Source organism: Gadus chalcogrammus, chromosome 3, assembly GCF_026213295.1.
Source record: "Gadus chalcogrammus isolate NIFS_2021 chromosome 3, NIFS_Gcha_1.0, whole genome shotgun sequence".
NCBI classification, from domain to species: Eukaryota; Metazoa; Chordata; class Actinopteri; order Gadiformes; family Gadidae; genus Gadus; species Gadus chalcogrammus.
The window spans coordinates 7,661,679-7,686,000 of NC_079414.1; the positions used below are offsets into that span (position 1 = coordinate 7,661,679).

Genomic DNA, 24,322 nt, shown 5'->3' on the forward strand with positions numbered 1-24,322 from the left:
CATAAGTGGCCATATAGTGCTGTTGCCGGAAGTGCATCCAAAACATCGCGGATCAGCAGCTTCTTTCTGGGTTCTTTGGAGAGGGGCCTCACTGAATATTCACTATGATGTGCGTGCTTGTCGTCAATGGTAACTTTTGTTGATGTTTGAAGTTGATGGCAAATGCTATTGTCTCATTCTGTCTGTGTGTATGGATTCCCTGATTCACAATTTCTCCCCTTGTAACACACACACACACACACACACACACACACACACACACACACACACACACACACACACACACACACACACACACACACACACACACACACACACACAGAGAGAGAGAGTAAACTGTGAAGGATGTTGTTTATGTTTCTCTCTGCATGATACTCGGGGGAGTATGATGGAGCAGAGGGAAGGCAGATGTGTCACTTCCTGTCAGAGGTGACGGATTGTTGAACTATAGGGAAGTCAGGCTGGCTGCGGGGCCGCCGCCTGCCTCCAGGGCCGTGTTTCGGCGCTCCTGCTGTCCTGCCGCTGCAAGGCGCCATGGGTAATTAATGGTGGCGAGTTTGGTCCCTGGAATTTGATGGAATTTCTTGGGGAGGCAATCCTTCAAAGCACCTCACGAGGAATGCACTGTTGGTTGTTATTAGAACCCATTTGCATTGGTCTTGCATCTCGGATATCCTCGTAATAAACGGAACCTCGAAAGCTGTCTGCAGAAGGATGGCAATGTCATGTCTCACGGTCACTGGTGTTCATGCACATCTGTAACTCAAAATGCAGACTCTACTGTGACAGAGACTGCATAATATAGACTTGTGTTTTTCAATCTCTGGTAAACGAAGGTACTGCCGATAATAACCCAAAAAAAGGATGTATTGATCATTGTTATTTCAAAAATAGTGTCTCTCTGAGAATTCCATCGTATCTTTTCCATTGTAATGTTTTGAAGTTTGTTGTTTTTTTTACAAAGGCACCAATATATTTATGAATTGAAAAAGAAAAAGTTGTAAATATAGCCGTAGGCTAATTTCCATCCTTAGTCCCTGACTGGAAGATGGTAGAATTTTCCTGTGATGTTTTGATTAATTAGTGTTTGCTAAATAAACACACTGGGAGCATAGGCAGCGTTGCTGACTTTGTCTTTCCACTATTTACTGCCCATGGCCATGGTTCTGTATATTTATTTATCAACACATTTTTCAACATTTTCCTCTAAGGTGGTCTGGAAAAGATATGGATGCCTATTTAATGGTGCACATAAAGTCAAAGTTTGGGAACTAATGAGTTTGACCATGTCCCAAGGCGGCCAGACTCGTATTCTGATCCTGTTGTATCAATTTGTGGTCAGCAATCTGGGCACAACGTTGGCAGGCTACGTCATTAGAACCACTCCCCATGCCTACACCAGCACCACCCGGTTTCTCCTCTGTCTCCTGGGCAGGTATACACAGCCATACATACTGGGACTCTCATTCAGCCTACTGATTGGCAGAAGTAGTTGTGTACCTGTGTCTATGGATAGCTGTACCTATCACTAGGGTAGAGTTAATGTACAAAACCAACATTGTACTATGGGCATGAATGAATGATGGACACTGTACTCCTTTTCATTCCTGTGTATGGAGGGCTGTGTCTCAGAGCCACACGACAGAGGAAAACCACTGTGAGTACTATTACTCAACATGTATATACTCCTCCAGTTTTTCCGGGGATCGGAACCTGTGATTTCGAGGCCTTGCCCTTCTGGCCAGGGGCCTGAGCAGCACAGGAAACGTCCACAGCCCACGGGGCCATTGTGAATGCAACCATTGTAGTCGCATCAGGATGGATGGACCACGGGGCCTCAACTGATCCACAGTGCTTTAGGCCTGAAAAGCAGCCTCTCTTAGAGGTTAACGGATGGAGGAGAGAGAACCATCCAGTCTCTCACTTTCCTTTATTTTTCTGACCAATGAACAGAAGCCCAGGATCTTGGTTAGAGATATGACGGTGGTTGGCTTGATGCAAACACAATATAGAAAAGAGAACCAAACCATCTTAAACATATAGGGAAGTACTTAAAATGTGTTGCTCCTATCTAAGAGATCACAGTTCCTGGATTTATACAGCTTCCAGCCTTTGTTGCAAATAGTACTAATAATATCAATACCAAATTAGCTCAGGTTTACAATGTATTGTCAGCTAACACATTTAGCTTATTAACAAGATCTTGACATTATACCAACCACTTTTAGACACTTTCGTTAAATAATAACCAAACATCTGCAAACTATTTCCCCCTATCCTTAAGCTACGAATTGAGGTCTGACAAAGATACTAATTTGACTTCAAGTTTACAGGTCTTTTGTGTTTAGGAAGACTGTTAGTAGGCCCCATTGTAGTTATCTATTACCAAACTAAAAATGGGTTAAGTAATAAAGAGACAGTAGGACTTGGAGATTCAGTGTATTATGTGTGCAGCTGCTAAATTGCTGTGTTCCACATCTGCGCAGAAATTGTTTTTAATCTTGTGGGCTTTCAGCTTTTTAGTTCTGCATATTAACATGCCCCGTGTTCGATTGGGTGTTGAAACATTTAAGACTGTCATTACATTACTTCTTACTTAGTGGTTGTGTGATTTACATTCATTGTCTTCTTGCAGTTCATTATATGCTGCAGCTGTGGCCTGACCTTCTAGTTTTCCCCCCATGTTGTTTCCCAGAATGCCTTGGGGGCCTTGAGTTATAGTGTTTTCATTGGTTGGCCAGCAGTATGACTGGCTGCCATGGAACTCGCCACCAAGACCAACCATGGCTCCATACTCGTTAGCTGCTCTGGTCTGGTCTCCTCCCTCCCTCCTCTCCCTCCTCTCCCTTTGTTCCAGTGCAGTATTGACATTCCCTCAGCCCCAAACTAACTCGGCATCATGGCCTACCAAACTTTTCTCGATTGTCTTTCACTCTTGCAATTTTCTTTCTCCTCAAGCCTGTCCAATAAACCTAGGTAACTTCATTATTTATATTTATTTATGTGTACCTACCTCACCTGCAGATTCCTTCTCCTTCGCTTCGGCTCTGGCTCTGGCCCTCTCTCTCCCCCTGTCCCTCTCTCTCTGAGTTGTGTATTGGAACGGGTCGTTATCAGGGCTTCCAGCAGTTTCCATGTGGAAGGCTGTGTTTCAGCCCAGGCCAGAGCACCATCTGCTTTCCAAGCTGTTAGGCCGCGGGTCGCATTCTCAGGGGGACCAGATGAGTGACGGGACTGAAAGATGGAGAATGCTAGTAGCATTCTTTATGCTTCCTTTTGATGTTCCGCCGTGTGCGTATGTGTGTGAAATGGAAACATTGAGGGAAGGATGCATTCACACACATGCATGTATATATGTAAACACAAACACAAACGGCGCTGGGGAGCCAATATAATTGCAAAAGCAGACTATATGTAAGGGGCTGTCCATCGTATCATGACTCGGACAAGGCTGTGGGGAGGCGATGTTGCCTGTTCTCATAGCTTTAACTATATAGGATGGGTGGCTGGATTGGCAGCCTGCGTTCTCCAATAGCTCTTAAGATGGAGAAACAAGCCTTTTTGGCCTCCGTAATGTAATCCATTTTCAAAACAAAACAGTTGTGCAGTCGTAAACAGAGGTAAACCTTGCTTCGAAAAGGAGGCCCCAACAGTGTTATCAATATCCTTTTTTGTTGGAATGTTGTTGCTGCCTTTTCTTTTAGAGGTGCGTCAGTATCTGAAATGTGACAAAGATAGCCTCAACAGAGAAAGCCTTGGATCCTGACTAACAGAGCAGCTTGTTATGCACCACATCACTCATCAAACACCCAATTCACCAAGCGCGGGCCATCAGAGCCAAATTACAGGTTGTGTGTGCAATGCATAATTGCTGCTTCTCTCTCCCTCTCTGGTGTGCCGCCACCCCCTACCACTATCCCCCTCTGGGATGTTTCGGCATCCTGGTATTGTAGCAGAACTGGACTATGAGCTATTAAACAGAGACAAGGCAGATTCTTCTTCTGCTGTATTTCTTGGCTCTGGCTGGATTTGTAGCTTCAAACAAGCATCTAAGAGGAAATCCAGGGCAGGACTATGATTGATTTAGCAGAACGGTGTTGACTTGGGAACCCCTCTGTGTCTTGGAGTTTGATGATTGCAAAACCCAGTTATTCTTGGTAGCAGCAGTTCATACTCTGAACACCCAGGTTGAATTAATAATATTTGAAGGATTGCAGATTAGGCCGCATTATTTTCTGCAGTAGAGATTATTTTAATCAACATGGCAGTATCTCTTTATCCAAACCAAGTAATTCCTTTAGCCTGACGTATTAGGGGATTGGTTTGATACTTTCGTCATTTTACAGATACTATATACTATATACTACTATATATACTATATAAAACTTATACTACTATATAATTAAACGGTTTTTGAGTTTTACTATGATGTATGAAGTATGTTAGTGATTAAGACTGCATCAAATTAGGAGGAAAGTAAACCGCCATGTCTTCTAGCCCTGATCCGATACAAACAGGAAACAGGAAACTAGACAATTCTCTTGAAACCACAAGCAAAAGGGCTGCTTGTTTTTTTATATCTGAAACACAAATATATAATTTTTCTCGCAAAAAATGTGGAACACAATTTCTAATGCGTTTCTGATATAGAAATGGACACAAACAAAAACCAACTTCTCTTGTGATACTGGACATCAAGGCACAACGTACCTTGACTCCAGGACCTACGTGTGTTGTACCATGTCCATCTTGTCCTTCCATCCATAATGCACGAACACACCGTGTTCTCCTTCCAACATGTCCATATTAGGACATATTAGGACCAACATGACGCTTCCAGTCAACTGTTAGTATCCCTTCTTTGAACGCACCTGCCATACTTAGGAGGGGGGGTTGACCTAGCAGGATCTATCCAGTCACGCGCAGAGATGCAGCGTGTTTGATCCACTCTGATCATGGAGGAATTGAGCTAACCCATGTGCCCTTAGTCCACCACGTTGTCCATTTTCACATTCCTCCTCTTTGGACAAAAAGACACAGAAACAAGCACAAATCAGTGTTGTGTTCCTTGAGTTTGAGTTGTGTTTGCACTGGATCTCCATTCTGTTTGGAAACGAGTGAGTGGGAACGAGGGCTTGAATATCTGGGAGTCCCGCTCGGTTTGGTTACGGCACCTGTTGGCCAACTTTCCGCTGCTGCTCCTTGGACTTGTTTTTCATTAGACGGGACAATGCACGCCATCCATTGGCTCGCCGGCTGAGGGACGCCTTGGCTGCCCTGTCCAGAACACGGATGTTGGAATTCGCTGATCATTTATTTAATATTCCTTCCCTAAAAATCTTTTCTCACAGAGTGACTTCTTTGCCCCGCTGCTCGGAGAGAAGGATGGTCGCAGCCTGTGTTTCAATCTGCCTCTTGAACCGTTATAATTTGCCCTGCAAACAAGAGGGAATGAAAGAGCTATGAATATTATTCAGAGTCATCCACTACCCGTTCCTTCTAATGAGGTTCCTCCTAATGAGGTTCCTCATCCGGAAAGGTAGCGCTATGGCTAAGGTCATAAAAGCTTTTGTGCGGGGACATAGAAAAATGCTTGGCTTCATTTGTGAGTCATAAAGAGTGACTCTTGAGCGGCGGTTGGAAAAGCGGCTGCTAATGTTGTCCCGTGTGTGTATTGGTCAGACAAATAAAACTGGTTATAAACACTAAACGTGTGGGGAAGTGTTTGTAGTTGGTGTTTGTGGTATAGAACAATTGTGTGTCTGTGTGTCTGTGTGTGTGTTATTCAACAACACCATATGGCCTGGCCTGGCTTTGGTTCACACGACATGAGGCAGTTTGGACTCCGGTGGCCAGCGTCTTAATTTATTAGACCAAATCTTTACTTTGTAAAACGGATAAAGTACAAGGGCTCAATGTTGTACTTTACTCCCACTTCTTCATCTACATTGTGGCGTTGGCACACCCAACACTATGAAGGTGAACTCAGAACGGAGGGGAAGTGGCGGGGATCAGGGGTAGGTGACATATCACGATTTGTCTAAACACCCCCCATCCTCTCTGATCGTCCACCTGACCCGACCAAACCAACAGCCCCTTCGTTCTGCCTTGTTACTGAGGGTATCAGTGAGAGCAGTTGGCCTTGGATGAGAGTTAAAGGGAAATCATGCTAAAATGACATCATGTCATGTAAATGTGTGTGCTTCTTCGATTGTCTTCGTTAAATGGGATTATTAAAGTGAAGCACGCTCTTCTGGGCTTCTCCCAGAAGAGCTTAGCGTTGCAGCGGTGGATCTGCCCTACTGTATGTTTAACATCAAGAATTGAATGATGAATAATGAACATAAATGGATAATGGGCTTCCTCTCTGGTCAAGGGAGTAGCTTCCAAAAACAAAACTTGATAGTCTCCTCCGTTGGGCATGGGTAGACGTAGACATTTTCCCTTGTTCTCAGACGTTCTTAGGAGAGTTTAGCTAATCCATCTTCTACAACATCCAGTTGTTATTAGCCAAGCCGCATGTGCCTACAGGATTGCACTTAATCAATAAATAGGCAGAGAGTGATGTGGGAAATGGAAGCCAGAGTTCAAGAGGGCTAAGAACAGGACAAGACGCTCTATATTGAGCCGGAAACGTCTTGTCTGGCTCTATCGGACTGGGGAACCCTTCCATTTAGAGACTAAAGCTGCTGAGGTATTTAAACTAATCTTTAACTGGGAATTAACTTGCTGAGATGTGTAGAAGAGAACATATTGTATTGCTTGCAGTATGATGATAGTGCAGGTGCAGCTATCTTTGCTAATGTATCCAATCACAAGCATCATGAGCCAGCAGCACTCATCTCTGACTCATGGTCGGTCCTCGACATCGACCGTGTGCTATAGATAGAAGCTGTGTGTGTGTGTGTGTGTGTGTGTGTGTGTGTGTGTGTGTGTGTGTGTGTGTGCGTGTGTCCGTGTGTGTCTAATGGCTTTTTACAGGTATCTGGGACCTAGTGGCTACGGATCCTTGTTAGACTCTGAAGTTAACCGCTTCCAAAGGGGAAGTGCTATAAACTGTAGTACTGTTTTTAGCAGCACTTTCAAAGCACCAAGTCTCATAGAGCCAAAGAGGTGTGGCTTTAACTTGTGTCAGGTCTGTATTTTCTGTCATAGTAAAAATGGGGGAAATTGCTACTCTGGGAAACAGATCTCTTAGCTGCCACCAAACTCTCTCTCTCTCCTGTCTTTCATTTTTTTATTCTCCAACTTGTCTACCTGACTCGTCTATTCTACATTTTACGTTGTACATACATGAATGTACTAGTGGCCTTGATCAAAGAGGTCTGCGTAATCTGAGTGAAAACCCCTGAATAAAAGTCAACAATGCTTTGTTTTATGTATTCAACAAGTTCAGGCTTCCCTCAGCACATGATACTGGCTTGCTGGCATTTTGTATTATTTTTATTTAGAAAGAAAATTATGAAACTTAATGGACCCCAAAAGGGAGCATAGAGGGATGCCCATTCTATGATAATGTGATTTAAGCTAAAGTAGTAACGCAAGGATCTGTTTATCTATTAGAGGCATTGTGGTGATGCCTAACGTCGTCTAGTCTAGGTCATGTGCTAGGGTTGTGGTTTCTGTGTTTCCGCACCTTTTATGTAAAAGGTGGCGTGCACTTAAATAATGATCCTGAAACTCATTTTACAACTGTATTTTACTCGATTTCCACTGCATTTTGGGGTTGCTTGCATGTTTTTTATCTCATGTGAAACACGCTAGACTCACCTCATGATGAGACATGTCATTTCAGAGAGAACTGTTGAAAATAAACCCTTTTTTGCATGAGAAGCAAGCGGAATGACCTCACTGCTATGCTGTTTAATGAGCAGTCAATATTCTTCTGTTACGCCAAATAACAGCTTGGAAGGTTTCCATAAAAACAATATCCAGGCAGCTGCATTTAGAGACGGTGACTCTATTCTATTCCATTCATGATAAACGATAGCTGTGCAAAATATACTCTCAAAACAAGGGTGCAAAAAGATCAGACTCCACCCACACACCAGTTGGTATCTGTTAAACTCAAAGTAACACATCTAGGACTAGGCTTAGTGTCACTTCCCCAAGGCAGACCACTGTTACCCTGCGTTGAGAAGAAGTCCCCTTCCTCACTCGGTCATCCCATTCCAACAGAGGTAAGATGGCAGGATTTTTAAACGGCAATGGCTTGTAACAATAGACATTTATTTTGAAATCCTGGGTTCCTCTTTTTTGATCAAAAAAATGACTCACTGTCTTGATGGCATTGTTTTGTACGCTGAATAATGGGCAATGCGATGGCATATCTGTCGGATGGGTTTGACCAAACAGACACGCATGGAATGCAGTGGGAAGGGATGGTGTTGTTGAGGGGTGGTGGCAGACAGGAGGTCAGAAAGCAGATATGGCATTTATTTTCTTTGTAATAGTTACTTTGTGGTAAAGAAAAATGTAGCTGGCCATGAATTTGAGTAGCTGGTAGTTGTGTGTCTGTCTGTGTGTGAATAGGATTCTCCAGTTAAAGTGTGGATGATAGACTATCTTATTTCTGGAGTGGTTCTCATTAAAGGACAGTTCTAGGTCTGTATCTGCTTTCAGGAAATAAACCCATTAGCTTTGTATCTGTGATAATCGTCCTACATATCTTCTCACATCCTGCCATATACCCCTCCCCCCATGAAAGTATTTTTTGTCAAATATGCCCCCCCCCCCCATGATGGACTTGTTGCCAAATATGCCCCCCCCCCATGATAGTCTTGTTGCCAAATTTGCCCCCCCCCCCCGTGAAAGGCTTGCTGCCAAAAAGGCATGGTTTAAAATCGTATACATCCAATGCACATTGAGTTTTTTTAAGATTTTTATTAAGAATCATTTGTTTACTTATTCATGAAGATACAGTAGGTTAAACAGGAAGGTATGGGAGAGAGAGAGGGAAGGACATGCAGCAATTGACAACGGCCAGGATCGAAGCAGGGTCGCTTCTGTCAGGATTGAGTCTTAAGGGTCCCCGCTCTGCCCGGCGAGGCCCTGGAGCTACCTCTTTAGGGCCGTTTACCAAGTTTCTATCAAGCCCACATGCTCCGACTGCAGGGGAAATGGCGTTGGAGTAGTAAGTGAATTATTATACAGTGACCTCATGATGAGATGGCCTGGCACACAGTGTTTCCCCTCTTGCCCCCCGTCCTCCTGTCAAGTAAGCTCGTAACGTTATTATAAAGGAGTATGTGTTAGCCAAGGCCCTCCCCGCCTTCCCTTATGATGGCTTCAAAATGTTCACTAGGCTCTTCAGCCCAGGGGGGGAAAACATGTAGCACACGTGTCCACCAGATTCCTTGCAAAACTTTTGTTTTACTTATATTGTATAATATTGTACTGAAAGGTAAACTCAAAGTTCTGGATGCCTCCCTCACAAGTCCACTTTTGCGCCACCACTGAAGCACACTCAGACCCTGGGGGGCATCTGTGAAAGGCTTTAGGCAGTGTTGTGATGTGTGGCTGTTATGAGTTGTGTTGGCTCCCTCCCCTGGGCTTCTACTGAATGGAGCCACTCGATTTTCCGCACCTGCAGCCTCTGGTTGATCAGATTTGAAAGGGGTGAGGAAACTACAGTAGGACCGCAGGCATGCGGAGGTATCAAGTAATCAAGTCATACTTGTATAATATTAGTGGTTTGTTTTCTTTAGATGGTTTTTATGGTTACCTTGGTTTCCGTGTGTTTGTTCATTTTCTTCTCATGCTTGTGTTTTTGAATTTTCTTTTCTTTTCTTTTGAAATAAACTGAGAGCCCCCTTCCAGTCCTGTAAGCTGCTTGTCCTATTTAGGTAAATAAATCAAACACAAAGACTTAACACCACCATTACTTCTGCCTCAGGGTCAGAGGTCAATCCGAGCCACAGCAACATGACGGACTCCGCCAAGCTTCACCAGCCCCACCCTCCCCCCAAGGGGGAGCGGAGCCACGCCGGCGACTTCAGCTACGTTGGCATCGACGCCATCTTGGAGCAGATGAGGAGGAAGGCCATGAAGCAGGGCTTTGAGCTCAACATCATGGTGGTTGGTGAGTTGGATGGTCATCACCTCAAACACAAACGACATCATCTCAACTCATGCCCAAGAGGCCTTTATCGTAGAAGTATTCATAGCCTGCTGGAAACAGGTGTAGCTCATTAAGTTAATTATGGGTATGTAGGCGACGTGCCAGAGCCCATGATTAGTGTGATGAGATACCTGTGTTCAACCTCGACTAGTACACCTCTGTGATGAAGGCCTAGCATGAACTTCCATACATTTATATTTAACATTTAGAATTATGGACACGCATCTCGGCTCCAAGGTATATCATATGAAGACGTGTGTGTGTGTGTGTGTGTGTGTGTGTGTGTGTGTGTGTGTGTGTGTGTGTGTGTGTGTGTGTGTGTGTGTGTGTGTGTGTGTGTGTGTGTGTGTGTGTGTGTGTGTGTGTGTGTGTTCCTCCGTGAGTTGTTTTTGCTAACAACTAACCAGCATGAAGCTTCTCTCACACATACGCCCCCACAAGATAAAGGCAGGCTAAATGATGTTGGTGATGATGATGGTATAGGTATCCCTATAATTCTGACAAGCTCAAGTATGCCACACGCTAGACAGGCACACGTAACACTAATACACACTCCAATTACATGCCCCCCACAAGACTCTTACGTGTATGGATGGCTGCATGTGCACACACACACACACACACACACACACACACACACACACACACACACACACACACACACACACACACACACACACACACACACACACACACACACACAAACCCCTATCCCCTCCACAAAGGAATCCACTTATCAATAATTTACCTACTGAGGTACCTACCCTATGTACCAAAATACATTATACATCCAACAATATGCATTTACTGTCTTCATAACTCAAAGAGAAAGTGACCCTCTCTCTACCTGTGCACCAGTCTGGGACATTAACTAAGTAATGCTTGGGTTTCAATGTGAGCAGACACATTGTGTGTGTGATGCACAGGTAGCACAGCATCATGTTATATGAAGTTGCCTGCAGGGGTACTGTTTTGTTTTGTAGATAGTTTCAGATAACATGTTGGCATGTCACCCAGGATTGATGCCACAGCACGACAACGTTTTGTTGTGAAGATAAATAAGTGCGGAGAATGTGGAGAGGATTGAATGTGCAGCAATATTTAATGATGGTAGAGAGTCGATGAGGTGCCTTGGACTTGTGATAATGCACCATTGTTTGCTGGTCTTTTGTCCAGACATGCCTATCTATTTCCCCCAATTCGAGTTGTTGTTGGAAAGCTTTCCAGCAGTACTGACATGTGTCCTCTTGTAGCTCTGATCTCTAGAGGATAATATGGCGAGATGGTAAATCTCATCACTGAAAATATGTTTTCTTGCAACAACAAGCACAGTCACATTGATATACTAGCTCACGGAAGAGGAAACTCTGTTCTTTGTTGGACAAATATAATGTAATATGATCCAATTAAATGTAATATAATAACCAGAGATTAGGTGGCCCAGTGACATTTCATGACAAATTGCTGTTAATCAATTAGCTTTTTACTTATTCAAAGATGCCAATAGAGTAAAATCTGTAAATGTCACACTGCTTTAATTAACCGGCTGCTCTATATAAAAGCCATCTTCTACAACCTGACCGCCTATTTCAACGCTTTCAATTTCAGAGTTACAGCCGAGTCGTAATGGAAGTTTAATTAATTCAGAGTACAACATTTTCAATACAATTCCAACCTGCAAGTCCCTCCTATAACACCCATATGTAAGATCTTAAGTTTCTCTCCTCTCCTACTCAACACGTCAACACTGACTCTCTTGAAGTTGTCGACAACAACTTCTGTTTAAAATAAATATTTCGCAAATCTATATTATAAAGCATTCCTCCCCATAGTCAGACCCCGATAGACCGTTGCCTGTACTTGAATGTTTATCGGCGCACACAACCCACACCTCCACATCCAGAAGGTCAAATCTAACATCGGTGAACAAATGGTTACGCATTTTCTGTACATGTTTGTCGGGTACCTCCTCCCATGGGAAGTAGTGGTTTATTTGCGGAACGTCAGTCACTTGAAATCCAAGCTAGGTGTCGGACAAATTCTATCTCCACATTCACAGTGTGGGTTACACGAATGCAGAATAGAGAATATATTAAGAATTATTTGAATAAAAACTGAAATGAATGAAAAAAAGTTATCGAGCTAAATAAATAAAATGCAATACTTGGAGTCTGATGAAGATTGTAATGAATACATCCACTGGCTCACACTGAGCTGGCTGCAGAAGGTCAGCCAGACAAGGTATTCCAGCTCGCCGTGTCTGCCACCTTAGGGAGACTCCCGGTCAAGTGACCTTCTAAATGGTGTGTGTGTGTGTGTGTGTGTGTGTGTGCGTGTGGGGGGGTTGAGAAGGCTGGAGAAAGGGCAGTCCCCGATGGCATTTTGGTGGGAATCCACATGCCTTCTGTCAGAGCAGCTGAGTGTGTGTGTTTGTCTGTTAGATTCCCCAGCAGGCTGTGCTCTACAGTTGGCCTGCTGTTGTCCACACTCACTAACTCATTCTCTTAACACCTCTCCTATAGGGGGGCGGGGTGGAGAGTTTTGGGATGTTGCAGATTATAGTCTGCACAAATTAAAGTTGGGTGTGTGTTTGTGCAGGGTTAAAATGTTGCATGTACAAGATACAATTACTATTGCGTGTTTTTATGTGGTGCAATTGCAGGGCAGAGTGGCCTGGGAAAGTCCACGCTGATGAACACACTCTTCAAATCCAAGGTGAGCCGCAAGTCGGCGCAACCGAACCCCGAAGAGAAGATCCCCCAGACCATCGAGATCAAGTCCATCAGCCATGGTGGGTCCACTGCTCATCTCTATAAACCCATATGGAGGCAGAAACTGTAGGCAACAGGACAGGCATTTGGTATCTCTGGTTTTGTCTGCATTGTAGCATTCCCCAATGACTTCTAAACAGGTTTGTTACATGCAAGTAGTCAGTCGCTGTGTAGAGTAAAAATCTCGGCACCCATTGGCTATCGTTGGCTAACCCTAACCCTATCGATTAAGCTTTGATATCTGTGTATAGAGATTAGCCAAAATGTGACTTGAACTGAAACATCTTCTAAAATATGGTTTTGTTGTGTTTTCTGTGTAGAAACGTTAGACTCTCTACTTGTGATACAATAGGGTTGATCAATGAAATCATCTATCAACTCCATCTCCACTGTTGCGACTCAAGTTCCTAATCTGACTTTAGAGAAAGGACAGCACACGGAAGAGGAAGTCTTGACATGGATATTAATTGACTGTCTTGCGGCTACACCGAAAGCCCAGAAATATCCCAAATGGCCGTTATATGTTGTTCCTGTCTGTTAACGTGCCAACGTCTAGAACAGGGGTCGGCAACCCCAGGCAGGCGTGCCACCACTGGCACGAGGGGCAGCATAATCATTGCCACACTTAAAAAATAAAAAAAATAAGAAAAAAGTTTTTATTTTAATTTAATTATTATTATTAAAAAAATGCACAGCACAATGCGGCAGCATAATCATTAATACCGATTTTTTTTGTTGCACTTTATTCCTCCCAGTGCAAATGTGTTTACATTAGTTACAGAAAGCGGTGTTCTGAAATGGGATCAATTCATCGTTTTTAAACCTATGTTGTGAGTAATAGAGAAGAAAATATTTAAAATATTGTTGCAAGAGGTCTGTATGCGCCTTCACATGGTTTTGCAAAGCTGTACATGTCTTAAAGATATTGATGTGAATGGTTCCAACATTCTCATATATTCTCGTTTTTTACATTTCTCACAGTGCAAATTGTTTTTTGAATGAGTTTCTGAAAATTGTGTTTTAAGATGGGACATATGTTATTATAATTTGTAAGCCCATGTTGCAGATATAACAACCAAAAAAACATTTAAAATGTTGATGCATGATTGTGGACTATATGGAAATAGTACCATTCCAGGTCTTCTGGAAATGTTTTAGTCGCTGTCATAATTCAACTTAATTTTTTATATATTGTTGCTTAAGGCACACTCATTAACGAGAAAATGTCAAACTGGCACTGCATGTTGAAAAGGTTGTTGACCCCTGGTCTAGAACTTCAACCTGTGTCATAGCATCGTTCTCAAGAAGGACGTAGGTGTTAGTGGATGCTAGTGGGCTTTTTCTCCAGTGGTAAAGGGCCTTTAGCATATACGAGGACCACCAGATCAGAGGAAGTAAGGAGTGTTTGATTTCTTCTGCCTAGATATCGAAGAGAAGGGCGTCAGGATGAAACTGGCAGTCATCGACACTCCGGGCTTTGGTGACCAGATCAACAATGAAAACTGGTGAGTGGAGGTTACCCTTTTTTATCCAGCCACCGTTCAAACGCAGTAGGATATTTTTTGAAAGATAGTAAAAATATAGCATTTTCGTCCAATGTGAAAATGTATCTTTTGGAATCTTATTTTTGTCTTCTCATAACACACTGTGAATGCATTGATGATAAAAAGGGTCAGTGCGGTAAAAGCCATGGATTTGATGACAAGGATACTGTGCATCCATTCACAAATCGAATGCCCTATGCATGAAATGCTTGCCAAAAGCCTGCAAATCGCTCCCATAAGTCAGTAAACGCGTGCATGTAAACAACTGATTGTGCATGGCCCTCAGCCCTGAACTGGATTTACCATGTGCCCCCAGCTGGCAGCCCATCATGAAGTTCATCAATGACCAGTATGAGGCCTACCTGCAGGAGGAGATCAACATCGACAGGAAGAAGCGGATCCCAGACTCCAGGGTCCACTGCTGCATATATTTCATCCCCCCAACTGGACACTGGTGGGTGACAGACAGACAGACAGACAGACAGACAGACAGACAGACAGACAGACAGACAGACAGACAGACAGACAGACAGACAGACAGACAGACAGTTGGAGTGAAAGAAAATTGTACTGTCATTTACAATCTACAAATAACGCTTTTGAAATGGATTGCACGTCTGGGAATTCCTGACACACACTGAGTTCCAAATCTTTTGAATTTTATTTGGAAGTCAGCGTCTCCCTTGAGAGGCGAGGTAACAGTCTTTGTGTCTACAGAAACTGCCTTTCCCCTCCATTTTCCTTTTCCTTTTGTCCGTGAGAATGGTGAAGGATCTTCTAACACCATCAATGTGTTGGTATCATCTATTATATGACATATTAATCAGGCTAATTGAGTGGGCAAAGGTTAATAAACAGAGTGGGAATTCCAAAATTATAAAACTATTCATGTATAAAATCATATTTAGTGAGTTTAAGTTTGGGTGCATGTCCATTGGACATCAAGGTAACATGTAAAACACGAGCACATAACGCATATCGAAAGATATTACTCAGTCATCAGTAACCTGACCAAATAACTTAGCAGTGGCTTCATCAACGTTTCTGATGCGTTTGATGTTTACTGAAATCCAAAACTACAACAGATTGTCAACACCAAACTTTCTTTACCAAACGTTTCTTTACACACACACACACACACACACACACACACTTATAGTGTGTGGCCGGCTATAGAGTCCTTTCACTTAAAGCATCTTCTGGCAAGATATAAAATAGGATTCAACCCAGACCGTTGTACCATCAGCTTAATTTCCACGTCCTTGCTTCCCACTCAGACGTTTTCATAGCTGAGGTCTGAGTGGAAGTTTCCACCGACAGTGTGCCAAATCCACACTTTTGTGCGGTGCTCAAAACCCCCTCACCACGTGGCTACCAAACACCAGAGACCAGTGGGTTAATGTGCTAGTATCAAACATTCACACATCCACGGGAGAGAACAGTGTTCGTAGGTTGTTGCACTTTTGGGTTAAAAGCCTCTCAAACAATCGTCCTTTTTGGTCTTTGGTCCCTCGTTTCTTTTTGATTAGGTATGTAATTTAAATCAGCATTTTGAGATTTAAGATAAGGCGTACTAAAATACAAACTAGTGCTTCAATATGTCACAAACTTGGATGACGTTACACTAATCAAGTAAAATAATATTCCACTATCCTTCATAATAACGCAATATAGAAACACCCTGATACTCCTGTGTCTCAGTGGCCCTGCAGCCGGCCCTAAACAGTCCCCTGACAACATCACAACACAAAGACGGCAGAACTCACACACGCGCCGTTGCTCTTCAACAGAGCGTGTCAGTTATGTAGCAGCTGTGCACAAGACACCCTCAACCACGCCGGGGTCTGTCTGGCTTTTTAGAGAACGTTTGACTCATTTTCTAGGTACCCATCTGCCACTTCCATCGAAAGCAGGCCCCTTATCTATCCCCACACACGCGTGCAAGCACGCGCACACACACATGCACACTCACACACTGCAGAAGGGCCGTGTTTGTGTGTGTGTAGCTTGTGTGGCTACATGCCATGCATAACACATGTTCCTGCGCAGCAGTAAACGGGCACGTACATGTCGTGTCGCGCATGTAATCCCATCCATGCGTGTGTCCCACGATGAGCACTGTGTGCGTTCATTGTTACAGTCACATCTGCTTATGTATTCATATGCACTTTAATTATGCATGCGATGAATACAGTTATCCTGCATCTATGGATCCTATAGGAGACGCAGTGGAGGTGAGGTAGAATCATCCCACTGGGGTTTGTTTATTTCAAAGTGATGGTCAGTGGTTGACCTCAACGTGGCGACACATGGATGACGGTAATGCAGTGGCTCCCAACCCATTCTCTAGCAAGCAGTTTGAGCCCATTTTTAGGGTCTCTAACTGCTTGCTAGAACGAATGATGACATATCTATAGCTTATGACAGCCATCTTCTTCGACACCCTATGCATATCAGGGGACCCCGAGCAGGGTCCTGACCCCAAGGTTGGGAACCAAAGGCCCATGCGTGGCTGCTGGAGCATGTGTACTGTACATACTGGTCCCTCTGGGCTGGAGGGAGCCCCAGCCAGGCCTCGTGTGTGTGTGTGTGTGTGTGTGTGTGTGTGTGTCGTTTCTGCGTCGTTTCTGCCATTTCTCTTCTTTTAGCTAAGTTCACAAGAGGACAGCCAGAGGGGAAAAGTAAAAAGAAACGGTGCAGATAATAAAGAGAGATGATATTGTTATTAAAAGCATATGACACATTGGGGGTTTGGTAAGCAACAAAAAAGCGCAACAGTGCCTCCCTGTGGCATATCAGTGTTGTGACATGCAAAAGAACAGAGCAGCGCTAAATGGGCCGCATTGCTCTTATCCCGGTGGTCTGTCTCGCTGCTACTCCAACAGTTTAAGACCCCTGGACGTGGAATTCATGAGACGTCTGAGCAAGGTGGTCAACATCGTCCCCGTCATCGCCAAGGCCGACACCCTCACCCTGGAGGAGAGGGACGACTTCAAACAGACGGTCAGTTGCGCCCCAAAAAAGTCGAACCATTTATTTGCTTAAAGGGACTCCATACCACTGTTCATCGTTTTAACAGGCTTTAATGTTTATGTAACTGAATCCTGTGGTTCGTGCTTCAAGTCTGTAATGTAGATGTTCAAATAAATGGACAGAGAACAAGTGACATGTAAAATAATCCTGAATCCGCTCACTCACTCAGCCAAGGCAGTCCTGCAGTCGCACCATTAGCCAGCCATTAAGTGAGCATGTTAACATGGAAGTATCGTATGAAGACGGGCCAGAAGACACAAACAAAGCCCATCTGGATTAAAATGGAGGGGTTATTCTCTCTACTATACAGAGAGGAACCCTTGTTCCTTTCTGGAGGAGTTACACTCAAGGGTTAACTATATTTAATGTTATGCTTACTCGACACTGAAAAACGAATGAGATTGAATGCTAGAGAGAGAGAGAGAGAGAGAGAGAGAGAGAGAGAGAGAGAGAGAGAGAGAGAGAGAGAGAGAGAGAGAGAGAGAGAGAGAGAGAGAGAGAGAGAGAGAGAGAGAGAGAGAGAGAGAGAGAGAGAGAGAGAGAGAGAGAGAGAGAGAGACTCTCTATTCCATTAACTGAGTCTATCTTGTTGGCCTTTGTTCCACGTTCCTCCACAACACTTGAAGTGGTTTTCCCAGGGTGAACTCTCCCCGCTATAGCTGTGAGCAGGGTAAATCATAAAAAACAGGGAGTTTTGAAACGGAGACTCAAGTGGAAACTTTCCACAGTGGGTAATTGTGAGGTCCAAGTAAGTCGTTCATTTGAAGGCCGTCGCTTCCAGAGAGAGGGTGTCTCGCCCTGGTCTTCCACTCCCTCCCTCCTTAACCCAGTGTCATGAAGACATTAAGATGGAAGAGAGTGAGGCCAGCCCGCCTTGAAGCCCTAACCAAGTATGTCTGTAATGTCGGTTAACCTCCGCCGTGCCCCTCTGTGTCCGAGGGGCCCCGGGACCGGCAGGATGTGAACAGCACGGCCCCCGACGGCCTGATTGATTGTTTACCCTCTCTGTAGAAGCCTTCCACTTCATTACCTAGCCTTTCATCAAACACAAAAATACAGGGTTCATGTCCAGAAACCCAAATGCCAGTTTGTGATTATGTTGGTGTTTGTTGGTGGGCGGAAGAGCGGGTGCGGTGCGTACATGCGTGTGCATCGCGACAATCACGGCATACATAAGTTATTCACATTTAAGTGGCGTCGGGCATGTGTTGAGTGATTGTGGGAGCTGCTCCTCAGATGGTGAGGCTGTGATGGATGCAGTGAGAGTTGGGCCGGTGACGGCTGATTGCTAAGAGCTCTGTATACCGCCTCCTTCCCCTACTGATTGTGGGACCACCGGTCTGTTTGTTGAGATGAACCGGGGCCTGGTGTTATAGCCCTGTTAAATGTCCCTAACTGTGGCAGCGGCTTGGTGGCTCACGTTCTAAGTCCGTCACCCAAGTAGGCAGAAATGATTCTGGGGACCCTGGTTCGATTCCTGTTACTGGTTGGTGTTCCGGTTACTAAATGCCGTTGCCTCTCTCTCTCAATTTATTATTCAATTTCTTTCCAAAGAGGCAAACGAATACCCAAAAAATTATATAAAGTATATTGAATATCTAATTGTTAATATCTAATGGCCCAATGGAGGAATTTTTTTTTTACTCTGATTCACTGTCAGTGTTTTACATTTCCCTCCATTGCTGGGTGTAGTTCAGTGGGGTGTATGGTTGTATTTCTGTTACAATGTGCCGTCTCCCTGGTGCAGATTCGGGAGGAGCTGCGAGCCAATGGCATCGACGTGTATCCCCAGAAGGAGTTTGACGAGGATGCGGAGGACCGACTCATCAACGACAAAATCCGAGTAGGTTCACTAGGCGTGTTTAAGCCTCAGCATGGAGGACGAGGGCGCTCCATGTTGATTCTCCTTTCTAGATACTTGTTCTGTTTCTGCAGGCACTGCTGCCGTGTGCTTCAAGCGGTTGTTCTGCAGGTGGCACATGGAATTTTATTCGTGGAAAAACCAACATTTAGAAAAAATAGCTAAATGAATAAAGATAATTGAAAATGTATATTATACATGTTAAGTTGCTTTATGCATTCCATCATATGTTTTCCATTCTAATGTTTCTATTGATATTTGTGTTAATGTGTGTTGCTGACTCTTTTATTCCATTGTTTCCCACCAGTCCTGGCCTTCTTATAGCTGTAATTGTGTATAAGGGGGGGGGTGCTCTTGGCTCAGCCATTGCATGTGTATTTATCTATTTTTGACCATTTGCATTGAGGTGGGCCACAAAGTCCTTTATGACGATTTAGACGTACTCCTAAAGTCAAAGTATAGGAAGCACTGTTTTAATGTGTTTGTGTGTACCCAACAGGAGATGATCCCTTTTGCTGTGGTGGGGAGTGACCAGGAGTACCAAGTCAACGGGAAGAAAATTCTGGGAAGGAAAACCAAATGGGGCACCATAGAAGGTAACACACACGCACACACAGGCATACGTGTGCAGGAGTAATGATGCTGGAAGCAGGTCGGCGGGCAGTTCGTCTCGCGCTCACAGGGCGCTCACAGGGCGCTCATGTTAAACACGTTCTCACAGTGCCTGACACAGCGCCGCGGGTTTGAAAGCTGCCAGCTGCTTCAGTGTCCAGACGCGTGTGTGTGTGTGTTCGTCTCAGAACTAAGATAAATGTAATGAGCTCACCCCCCCTCTTTGTGTCTTTATGGAGAGCACAAAGGGTAAGCAGGAACACATGAGCATCACTTAAACTCCCACACCACCACACACACACACACACACACACACAGTGACGGGTGTCTCTGTTGACACGGGTCGCCACGAGATCACACTAGTGTGGACCTCCAAGGGAGGAGAGTCCTTGTTCTGTGTGTGCGGGTGAGTCAGAGAGTTTGGGCTAGTGTGGACATCTGGATGAGGAAGAGAAAGCATTTGAAGATCAGAGAGAGAGTGAAAGAGAGACTGTGAGAAAGGGGAACAGTGGAATGGGTTAGTGTCTCGTGATAACTTATTTTCACAACACAATCTCATGATTGTGTGTGTATTAAGATGAACCTGCTGTGCGTACAACAAATGTTGACCCCTTCTCCACTCCTAAGAAGTGAACTAGAGGGGGAAATTTACCTAATCTGAGTTTTCAAACATTAAAGGTTGTATAGCTGTAAGTCTATATTTGCCTGCTCATCATTTTTAGGTGTGTGTGTGTGTGTGTGTGTGTGTGTGTGTGTGTGTGTGTGTGTGTGTGTGTGTGTGTGTGTGTGTGTGTGTGTGTGTGTGTGTGTGTGTGTGTGTGTGTGTGTGTGTGTGTGTGTGTGTGTGTGTGTGTGTGCGCGCGCAACAGGAAGCTAGTTGAGTAACGGATTGCAATCACAGAGGAGAGCAATACGGAAAGAGAAGTAGAGAGACGAGAAGACCTTGAAGACATACTTTTAAATGAGCTCATTACAGAACTGCTGCGTTTCCCTTTAAGTGAAATTGGGACGATAACGGTGTAGTTCTTCAACTTGAAACACACCCCCTCACTGCCACTAAACACAGACACACACACACAGACACACACGCACACGCACACACACACAGTGCTTCAATCAACTCCTCCTCTCCCCAAAGCTCAAAAGAAATGTAATTTCCTGCTCCTTGCAGTTCAAAGCTTTACACAAAATTGAAAACCCCCCATACTCCCTTTAATTTATGAATTTGACATAATCTATAATTCATGCGCATGTTGGCCTTAGTGGAGGCACTCACATTCTCATAGGCAATTTGTTAGAAACGTCTCGCTTAACTTCCCAAATCTTTCGAGGAGTTTAAATGTACTCAATTACTGTGGACTAGGAAGTAGCACACGGTGCTCTAACATTGCTTAGGAGTCTTGTTAAGCAACGCTCTGTTGCCCTATATACAGCACTGCCACCCTGTGGCAACCAATGGCAACCACATGTTAATTTCAACAGTCTACAGTTTTATTTATATTCAGTTGTATTTTCTATAATGTCTGCATAGCCAATGATAGTCACTGATATGTCTCATTGTAAGAATGTAGTTTGTTATAAAAGTCCTCACACTTTGGTTAGAAGAAGTAAAGAAACATTCATTCACATGAATGGACAAATCTATAACCGTTACATTACAAGCTAAATTCTTCAAATCACAACAAAGCAACAAAGCATCATACCTCTGTGTTTTTGAGAGTATCTCTCCGAATGGAACGAAAAGATTTGAATCCCCATGATTAATCTCGCCTTCTGTCTTATTCTAGTGGAGAATATCGCACACTGTGAGTTTGCCTACCTGCGCGACCTCCTGATCAGGTGAGTTTTAGCTCCTTATTATTGTACTGTTCATAACCATTCATTCTCCCTCTGATGCCACCAGTAAAGGGTGACAGGGTTCCGTCTTTGTCTGTCACTCTTGGTCACACACACACACACGCACACGCACACCGATGTCTGGTCAATTAAGCTTGTCTCATGCACCACAAGCTATTGGTAGCGCTGGTTCTCTTCTTGATACGGCCAACAAAATGTCTGGTCAGCTACTTTAAAATTGCATTCCTATGAAGTCATTGAAAATCAATCTGAACTCATCCTGACCTGTGCTTCTCCTCTCTCCCGTCAGGACCCACATGCAGAACATCAAGGACATCACAGGCAGCATCCACTACGAGATGTACCGCGTCCGCAGGCTCAACGAGTCCAACGCTGGGCCTGGCTTCGCACCCGGCCAGGCCCCCACCCTAGTCCCCGCCCACACCAATGGACAGACCAAGGTCAACGGCGGCCCGCCCAACGGCATGGCCGCGCAGTGCGAGGTCCTGACTCACGAGATGTAGGCGGTGGATCTCCCTCTGCCGTCGCCATGGAGATGACGTCAAGTCGCCATGGAGACTACCTGCACCGTCAGGAAAGAAACCAAACGTAACCAAACCTTGTAGCCATCCAACTGAATATGCAAAGGATGTATAGGCTCTCGTATAAACCTATACTCTCTCTCACACAGACAGACAGACAGACACACAGACAGACACGCACACAGACACACACACACTTTAAGGCCCATTTGGACGGGTATCTCCAATTGCAAGTTATCTCCAGGTCAGAGCCTTGAGGTTGAAACAATGCCAGTTTCACCATATCTAAAATGGCGGTTCCCAGTGTTCGATTTCAGCACCCAGGGCTTCTCCAGTTAGATGTCCGCAGACAGCTCGTCTCCTCGAGCGACAACTTTGCTCCAAAGAAAGTTACAGCTTATTAGTTTCTGCTAATAGCTTAGCATCTATACTAGGACTAGATGTTAATATCGATCTGGTTTTCCTATGTGTTGTGGTGTATAGTAATGTGTAGATACGTGAGGGTTGAATAGGGATACGAAAGTACATAGACTAGGATTTTAAGTATTATGGATGAAGAGAATACTGTGGACACATCTGCACTGTAATAATATATGTATAGGACAAATTCTAAACAGTGTGGAGCAGCATTCAGGGGGCCAGCGCATCCTTGTCTTTGTATCGTCTTATTGACCTTTTCTGCCAAACCAAACCTGTCTTCCTCTCTTTACAGGCCTATATGAAGCCTGTCTGTTATACAGTCCTAACATGCATTTTACATGGCTTATTTACTGTTGTAATTTTATTGTTATTGTTGTAATATTATTGGTTAGCATGAGGTCTGTTTTTATTTTTTTAATCTGGAACGTTCTCTCCCACTGCCGAACACGTCTGTCCATTCCCTCATTTGCCTCTCCTCAAACTGTAAACCAAATAAATGCCTTTTTTTTTGTTCCCTAAGAATTAACAGATGTTATGGATATAGGTATTTATGCGCGATTTGATTCTTCCATCCACTTCAGTGTTGATCGTACCACTGCCAGCAGCTACAGTAGATTACAACGGGAAAATGTATTTGTTGCCGCCTGCATTATATAATAAGTCATCCAATAGGCTAGACTTGGGGTCACAGGTCGGATTAGTGTACCAGTGCATCAGTTATGAAGAGCAATGTTGTAGAACAATGGAGGTGGAACATAGCTTTCTTTATGACGGTGAGCATCTGTGCTGCCCATAGAACAATTATAGAGTTCATGTAGCATTGATGTGTAGAAGGCTGTCATTTCCTTATGTTCCTCCTGAGAAAGAATATGGATATATCAGGTAAATCAACGGATAATGAAACAATTAAATGGCATCTTGTTTACTTGTTCTTGTCTATAATATGTTACCTGAAAGAAATAAAGATCGATATTTTTATTGTTTAAAGTGAAGAGATTATTTTGTGGCTGCAGGAAAGGTAAACAAAGCGCTTTTACACCCGCCCACCCACGTAGCCTTTTGATTGAGGGCAGAGAAAAAAGCCAATTAAATCTCCCGAGACGTAGGCTATGTTTACGAGCAACTATGCATATCTTTGAAACGAGACTGAGGTGTGTTATTACTTAATTAGCGACAATCATATCCAATTTATGTCAATTTCTGAAGAAAAAAAAAATCTTTGCTGTTCGTTCAAATTAAGGTGTTTTCAAAGGGGCAACATAATTCAAACAGCCTCTACATTACGCTATCATTGCGTTGCCCAATAGCCTGACGCAATAGAATCTGGTATCTGACTGATCATATCTGACAAGGTAGTTTCACTCAGCTATATTTTTCTTCATATCCTAGGCCTACTTGAACTGACTCAGTAAGATGGGTCGGTAGTACGGTAGGTCTATTCTCTAAATGATTGAATTAATTTGAAAACATTGCTTGAGATCTATATATATTATCTAGAATTATAGAATAGAATAATATGTGGCACTCCTCAACTATAAATTCACATTCAGCATGAAGTGCAATGTGCCGTAATAAATAGCCAA

The 24,322-nt window shown here is 43.8% G+C and overlaps 1 protein-coding gene across 5 annotated transcripts in view; it reads left to right on the top strand.

Annotated features, from left to right (window-relative positions):
* Positions 1-24,285, top strand: part of septin9b (septin 9b) — a 57,422-nt gene extending 33,137 nt beyond the window's left edge. For 2 of the 5 annotated variants that reach the window (XM_056585710.1, XM_056585709.1), the window contains exons 3-11: positions 9,896-10,081; positions 12,783-12,911; positions 14,315-14,396; positions 14,752-14,889; positions 17,321-17,438; positions 19,216-19,311; positions 19,829-19,925; positions 21,729-21,780; positions 22,088-24,285. In XM_056585710.1, the coding sequence (XP_056441685.1) occupies positions 9,896-10,081; positions 12,783-12,911; positions 14,315-14,396; positions 14,752-14,889; positions 17,321-17,438; positions 19,216-19,311; positions 19,829-19,925; positions 21,729-21,780; positions 22,088-22,301 (1,112 nt within the window). In that variant the 3' untranslated portion in view covers positions 22,302-24,285. Of the gene's footprint in view, positions 1-6,979; positions 8,181-9,895; positions 10,082-12,782; positions 12,912-14,314; positions 14,397-14,751; positions 14,890-17,320; positions 17,439-19,215; positions 19,312-19,828; positions 19,926-21,728; positions 21,781-22,087 lie in introns of those variants that run through there. The other 3 variants (XM_056585713.1, XM_056585712.1, XM_056585711.1) reach the window with 3 other exon arrangements.
* Positions 24,286-24,322: the final 37 nt, after the last annotated feature.